The sequence below is a fragment of the Numida meleagris genome, chromosome 3, assembly GCF_002078875.1.
Source record: "Numida meleagris isolate 19003 breed g44 Domestic line chromosome 3, NumMel1.0, whole genome shotgun sequence".
Taxonomy (NCBI): Eukaryota; Metazoa; Chordata; class Aves; order Galliformes; family Numididae; genus Numida; species Numida meleagris.
In genome coordinates, this window is record NC_034411.1 from 102,469,512 (window position 1) to 102,476,707 (window position 7,196).

The following is a 7,196-nucleotide window of genomic DNA, read 5'->3' on the forward strand; positions in this document are numbered from 1 at the left end:
GGGCCATCTCCTTACCCTTTTCCCTATTTCCCTTTTCCTGGGGCGTGGGCCCGTGGATCCCCCGTCCCCTTTGTCACGGAACCGGGTCAAACGCCCGTAAACCGTTGACAGGTGCGTCAGTGCGAGCCTCTGCTCTGAGCTGATCTGCTCGAGGTCTTCCCTGAAAATGCCCGGGAAGAGCAAGCAGCAGCAGCACGGCCATCGTTGCCTTGCTGGACTCGTGAGGGCCAACAAGAGCTTTGTGGGCTCTCAAAAGCGGGAGCGTGGCACAGGGCCTGGGATTCAGTCCTTCCTGGTGAGAGGCCAGAGGCTTTGCGTGGCCCTGCACAGGGCCAGGGCTGGGCACTGGGGCGGGCTGGCCATGGCCCTGCTGTGCTGAGCTGGCAGGGCTGTGCCACACCCCACTGTCCCTGCATCACAAATGTTGCCATAGCTCCCAGCTGGTGACACAGCAAGCCGCATCACAAAGGGGACAACCACAAATTTGGGGCAGAGCGAGGCTGGGTGCCACTTTGCCCGTGAGCTGACTGGAGAGAGGAGCTTGACTGCTTGGCTCTCTCTGAACGTCACAGGCATGGCTGATTTCTGGGGAATGGACTTCTTCCTCAGCCTGGAGGATTACAGTATCTTCTACCGTATCCTCTGGAATGTGCTGATCATAGCATTATTCGACTTCGTTATGGATTTGTGGAATCGGAGGGTAGGAGTCAGGGCTGGTGCTGAGCCAGGCGCTGTAACACAGGGAGGGGTGTCAGTAGGGGCCAGGGTCATCCCAGGCCCGGGCTGGGGGCCCTGCCAGGGAGGAGAGGCCGTGTCCCAGCGGGGCCTGGCCAGGCTCGGCTGGGAGTTCCGGGGCAGGGATGGGCCTGGGCCTGGCTGTGCCCTGGGTTTGTGGGTGCAGCTGAGGCTGCTGGGGATGCTCCCCTCTCACTTGCTGCTTTCTGTGCCCATACAGAGAGAGAGACAGAGGATGTTCCAACACAGAGGCAACCAGGAAAATTCTAGAGGTGAGCAGCCCTGGGCAAGGGCAGACGCCCTGCAAAGACACCCCCTGGGCCCACATGCCCACCACCCCTTCAGGTGCTCCCCATCCGCTCTCTCTGTCTCCTTTCCCAACAGTTTGGGACTTCCCCACGTCTTCACAGCACTCGAGGACGCAGTAAGTAAAACTGTCCCCTCTTGGAGCACGGCAGCCCTCTCCAGTCACCTCCCACCAAGTGACACTCCCACTAACACCGCTCTCTGCTCTGCTGCAGCTCCTCAGCGCCCAGGCTACATGACAATACCTGTGAAATAATCTGTCAGTTCAACAGGAGCCTTGAGACCTTGATCAGTCGCTTGGAGATGTAAGACCACTGACAGGGGATGGGGATGAGGACGGGGGCAGGGGCAGGGGCAGGGGCAGGGCTTGGGGACATGGAAAACTGCAGTCACTCAGGGAAGACACAGGGAAATCCACAGACTTGCAGTCTGAGAGGCAGTGCCCTGGTAGAGGGGATTATCACTGAGGCACAGAGATGACAGTGTCATCCTCGCTCTGTGCCCTGCAAGCTGGGACAGAACCTTGGGCACTCACTTGTTGGGACCCCGTGGAAATGACACAGCCTGCCAACGCCTTTGAGGCGACAGAAGAGCCCTGGGGCCCTCAGGAGTGTTTGGCTCAGAACTGCCCTCATCTTCCTTCTCTTTCTCCAGCTCAAACAAGCGCATCTTGGAAATGCCTGAGGACAGCGATGATTCCACCACCTGGGTCACAGCAAGTGAAGACAGCTGCTCTTCAAGGGCATCGCCATGCCCTTTGAGCACCAGTGGCGAGGAAATGGAGGCACCTTGCCCTCACCCGAAAACCCAGGAGAACTTGGAAAGCTCCATCCCAGAAAGGAAAGCGGAGCAGGGACTAAGCCTCAGTGATCGGAAACAGCCTGATGTGATGCTGGTTCCCACGGTGAGGCACCTGCCCTTCATGGATGAGGCTAAGAAAAGTCATCTGGAGGATCCTAATGTGAAAATGCAGGCACCACAGCACCTGGAGAAGAGTTTGTCAGAGGCTGTCCTGGGGCAGAAACATTCCCAGCTTCCCCATCCACGGAGGCATATGAGGGCGTCCATCCTCTCGTCCTTCCAGCACAGGCACAGGCAAGCTTGGGCAAGGAAGTCAGCAGCGCAGCGCCGTGGTCAACTGCAAAAATCGGCCTCCATGCTGAACGCCTCCACGCTGGATGCGCACACACAAGACAAAAAGGTCCCAGTGCAAACTGCCTGCTACAGAATTGCTGAGGGCGCTGAAGACCAGCAGAACAGGTTGATGCATCTATGGCTGGAGCAGTACCAATATGTTGAGAGGCAAAAGGCAATCAGAGCAGCACAGGAGAACATTGCCTCACTGCATGGCACACGTACGGCCATGGACTGGTTGCGCGACAAACGCCGCAAAGCCCTACGCCACAGCGTGCCTGGCAATGAAGGTTCCCAGGGCATGGCTCCATCCAGCACTGCAGGCCTGGTTGATGCACGAGGAGCAACAGTGGGAAAGAGGAATTTACCTGAGGGCACGGCCGGAATGCGGCAGGACCAGAATACTACTATTGCTCTCCGGCATCCAGAGTGGCACCTTGAACATAGACTCAATGGAAGGAATCCGTCAGTTGTGCCAATTCAGACACACTGTGAAACATTCAGGCCCCGGCCAGCACATGCAGAGATGAGGCCCAGGCACATGGCAGCAGGACACAGGACACCTAGGCCAGAGACACCACCTCTACCACAGAGCGGCTGCTGTGGGCCATCCCTCCTGTGCCTTTTCATTAAGTGTGCTTGGGCCAAGCTCCGAGCTGCTGGCAAGACCCTCTATTCCACGATCAAGAAGAGAGTTAAGAAGTCCTCAAGGAAGGGAAGACGGCCTGTCATCAAAAGGAGATTCTCTACCAACCAGGGTAGACACAGATCGACGAGGATCACCCAGACTACTGGGCAAAAGGGGGAGCCCACGTCCGGCTCTGGAGGCAATGAAGAAGGACTGGGTGGCATCTCGAGGTGAGTCTTTCAGTGGTGCCAGAGGTGCCAAGGGGCCGAGTCAGAGTGGCAGCAGCCACAGGCACGTGGAGATGCTGGCTCCTGTTGCCTGTAGGGAGCCAGCCCACGTGCTGCTTCCTGGGAGCGGGCCGCTCTTGGAGCCCCAAGCTCCTGCTCCGTCTGAGTGTGTTCTTCATCCTGCCGGTGTCCAGGCGGGCACAGCCCCAGGGAGCAGCGGATTGCTGCCAGAGAATACCAGGGGGCAGGAGCCGAAGGGCAAGAGACACACTCAGGAGAAGCCAGCTCCTCCAAGAAGAACGCCTCAACCGAGAACGCCCTCCTGCAGTGAGCAGAGACCCTCAGGTCTGCCACAGCCTCCAGATCCCACTGGGACCAACCTTACAAACTCCCTCATGCAGGAGGTCCTCATTGCAGTTAGAGAAATGAACAAAGCCAGGCAATCTGCTAATGAGCTGCAGCAGCAGCTGCTGGCTTCCGTTTCAGAACAGCCCACAGCATCAAGCAACCAAAGACAGACTTACCAGCAGAGGAACCTGTTCCGAGGACACAGAGTGGATGAGAAGGGCAAGGGCTGCACCCGGAACAGATCTGACTCTAGAAGGCTCTGCCCTACATGTGCCAAAGTCACACGCTGCCGCCAGGCAGGCAGTGAAAGCTCCCGGAGCTTTGCTTTGCGGATGGAGATGCAGTTCCAGCTCCTGGAGTGGGAAGGGTAGATTGTGAGAGAAGAATCCAATCCCCCCAGGAGGACAGAGGACAAGAGGCTGCTGTGGGAAAACAAAGACTAATCCCCACTTTGACTCACACAACACCTTGGGACACGTGACCAAGGGGTTGTTACGCGCGTATAAATGGTTGTAAGCAGGTACAATAAAGGGTCTTTGTTCTGCATTGGCTACGGAGTCCGTGCCTCAGTTGCCACAGATGGCGCCTGAACAGGGACCCCGTACCAGGGTCAGGCTCGGGAATGAATTAGCTATCAAGCTGACCAGTGGCAAGGAATAAGGGCTGCTGGATGGAAGCGGGACCCAAGAGAAGCCGCTGGAAGGACGTGGGTCCAGGCAGCCACATTCATTTCTGCAGGACAGAGGTGAGCAACGGGGAATGATGGGATCAAACGTAACAAAGGAACAGGAGGCGGTTTGCAAAATAATGGAAGCGATTTTGCAGAAGCACCACACTAAGGTGGAAGGCTTTGATTTAAGGCGACTTTTGGTGTGGGTCTCTCGTAACATAGAGGGAGTAGATGGGGCTACGATTTATGACACAGAGACGTGGGACAAAGCGGGAGTGAAGCTGTGGGATGCAGCTGCGTGCTCTGAGCCTGTGGCTGAAGACCTTCTGGGGACCTGGAGCTCGCTTTTTGAGTCGTTAAAAAAACAGGCGGAATCCACCGTGCCGGTAGAGCTCAGCACTCCTCTTGTAGAGGGGGCTGCTGCAAACGGCTGCGATGAATCTGTTGGGCTCTCTTACAAGGACAGTGACCCTTCAGACCCCGGACCAGTGAGTCCGAAGAAGGACCCCCCCATCCGGGTGACGTTTGGCGTGTGTTCTGCAAAGAGGCAGAGCGGAAGGGGGATTCGGGCTCGGCTCCCCCTATTCCAGTAATGTTAGGCTGTGTTAGGAAAAGTTACACTCTTTGTCCTCTGTCGTCGTGATTGCAAGACCACTGACTTTGACAAGTACTCCATACATGATGTGGATGGGCTTTTGGAGAGAATCTGCACAACAAAAGGCGATAGAGAATACACTCGCCATCGCCACAGGCCAAGACACCATCCCCCTCGAACAGGATCGGTAGGAATCGGTTGGCAACAAAAGCCGGCTAAGTCACTTCTGCAGAGGCTTATGGAGGCAACTGGGCTGTGGATCCACTTGGTGCAATTATACTGCAGCCAAGAGTTAGCGTAAAGCAATGCGACAACTACCTCAGGGAATCTTACACCCAGTCAACTTGTTCCTTTCCCTTAGCAGCTCAGTAACAGAAGATATTAAATTTGTTATGATTTGCTTTATGAATGTTTAAACAAATGGTGATAGTAAAATTATCCTTCCCAAATAACTTTGTTGAGTAGCTTGTTTAGAATAACTGCAGTTTAATGGAATTGGTGTAAGTGTTTTTCAACAAATCTGGGGGCTCGTCCGGGCTTATTATCGCCTCCTTGAGTGAGGGTCCCCCCACTGCCCTGGACAGGATAGGTGCACCCCGCTGATTTTAGTGGTCTTGTCTGGGTGGTGACTCTTTGGGACAGCCGATAGGAAACCGAGACTGTTACAAAGGACGGGCTCTGTGAAAGTCAAGGGGCAGGTATGCATGGGCGTTGAGCCCTGCAGACCCGGTAACTTCGTGCATGGACCAAGGTAAGGGAATTTCATTCTTGCCTTGGGGGTCGGGTGAGACTCGGGTCAGTGTGTGTGTGACTGAGACACACTTTCAGTGCAAAGCGAGCGCGGAATCCGTGGTTCCGTGGTCCCACGAGGGGTGCGGCCAGAGATGGACAAAGCGGCTGTGGGGGTGAAAGGAAGAGTCTCGGGAGGGAGCTGTTGGTGTGCGGTACCCTGAGCACTTGACGAAGTGCCAGCAGTGCACCCCTATTTACCTGGAGAATCAGAGTAGGGTACTCCAGAGGGACAGGCCCTACATCTGAGAATCGGAGTGTGGTAACCTGTGAGCGGGGCAGTTCACAGCAGCATTCTGGAGGGATGGGGAATAGGAGCTCCCGAGGACAGGGGAAAAGGGTCCCCGGAATCGTGCCTTGAGGTAGCCCCTTGGGAAAGATGCTTCAGAATTGGAAAAAAAAAAAGATCCCAAACTAGGGACAAGGACAAGAAAAAGATGTTTAAGTATGTGTACAGACATGGCCTAGAGAGCCAGTACAGGCATAATCAATACTCTGGCCAGAATATGTATCTGACAAAGATTGGGTGTGCCAGATTCTGAACTCATACGTAAAGAATAAAAGCTCGTTTTCGGAGGAGGAATCAGACTGCTGCCTATTGGATACAAGAAGCCAGTCTGTTAGTAGTAAAGAAAGGTCCGGACCAGGAAGGAGAGGAACTAGAAAAGGGAACTAATCAGTGGGACTCCCTAAAGAATCTACCCCCCCATATAACCCCAATGTCGCACCAAGGGCAACAATCACTGCCCCAGAATGAGAAAATGGGAAGGCACCTAGGGTCGTTTCACAAGAGGGGAGGCATGCTGGGCTCAGGAAGGAATTAAAACAATGTAAAAGCGCTATTGAAAATTTTCCCTTCCCTGACACTAACCGTACTAGCACCTCCGTGTACGCCTTACGGGAGGTCCTACTGGGACAAGGGTAAATAGGCAAAAACTCCTCACTCTAGTGGAGAAATCAGGAATTTTAAGAAGGAAATGCAATCCTTAATTGAGGATCCTGGAAGAGTAGCAGAACAATTAAATCAGTTTCTAGGGCTTAATTTCTGCTCCTAGATGGAAATGATGTCTGTCGTGGGTATGTTGTTCACTGGAGGCAGGCAGAGAGAGGAAAGATCCAGAGGAGAAACCACACTGGTGATTGTCACTGTCTTTGTGATTGTTAAATGTTTAAGTTGTGAAAGTGTTACCTAAGAAGCTTTTACGGAACAAGGGGTGTCTAAAGAGATGCCAAAAAGACCCCCTGGCTGTATTTTGGCTCATTGGAGAGACGTTGCTGGTGAGCCAGGGGGAACATTGAATAAGAAACGGGGAACATAAATGAAGCAAAAGGACCAGTTTTTATAACCTGAGTATTCTAATCGTGAGACCAGGTACTGGGTGTTTGTGGGAACTGAAGAACTGCATTGTTTGACTTGTGGGTTTGGAAGGGAGTGGGACAAACTGTTTTGATGGTACATGGAAGTGTAACTGTTTTGATGGTACATGGAAGCGTAACTGTTTTGATGGTACATGGAACTGTAACTGTTGACGGTATATGGAAGTGTAACTGTTGATGGTATATGGAAGAGAGGTATATGGAAGTGTAATTGAGGGTAGGAATAGTAGAACTGGGGGAAAAGGAAAAAGAAAAAAGAAAAAAACGGCCAAAGGGTGAAGGAAAAACCATGAGTTTGAGACATTAGAGCTTGTGATCTGCACTGGCCGAGGCAGACAGGTGTCACACAAGACCGCGCATCGCTCCCCCCCCCCCCCCCCCCCCCCC

The 7,196-nt window shown here is 53.8% G+C and overlaps 1 protein-coding gene across 2 annotated transcripts; it reads left to right on the forward strand.

The window, feature by feature from the left end:
- Nucleotides 67-3,064, forward strand: LOC110397018. 2 transcript variants are annotated; one of them, XM_021392944.1, is made up of 5 exons: nucleotides 67-700; nucleotides 956-1,007; nucleotides 1,120-1,159; nucleotides 1,257-1,346; nucleotides 1,696-3,064. In XM_021392944.1, exons 1-5 carry the CDS (start codon nucleotides 575-577, stop codon nucleotides 3,035-3,037), a joined length of 1,650 nt encoding a protein of 549 aa, XP_021248619.1. In that variant the 5' UTR covers nucleotides 67-574; the 3' UTR covers nucleotides 3,038-3,064. The 2 variants fall into 2 exon arrangements, with proteins under 2 accessions (XP_021248619.1, XP_021248618.1); XM_021392943.1 differs by having other exon boundaries at nucleotides 67-1,007.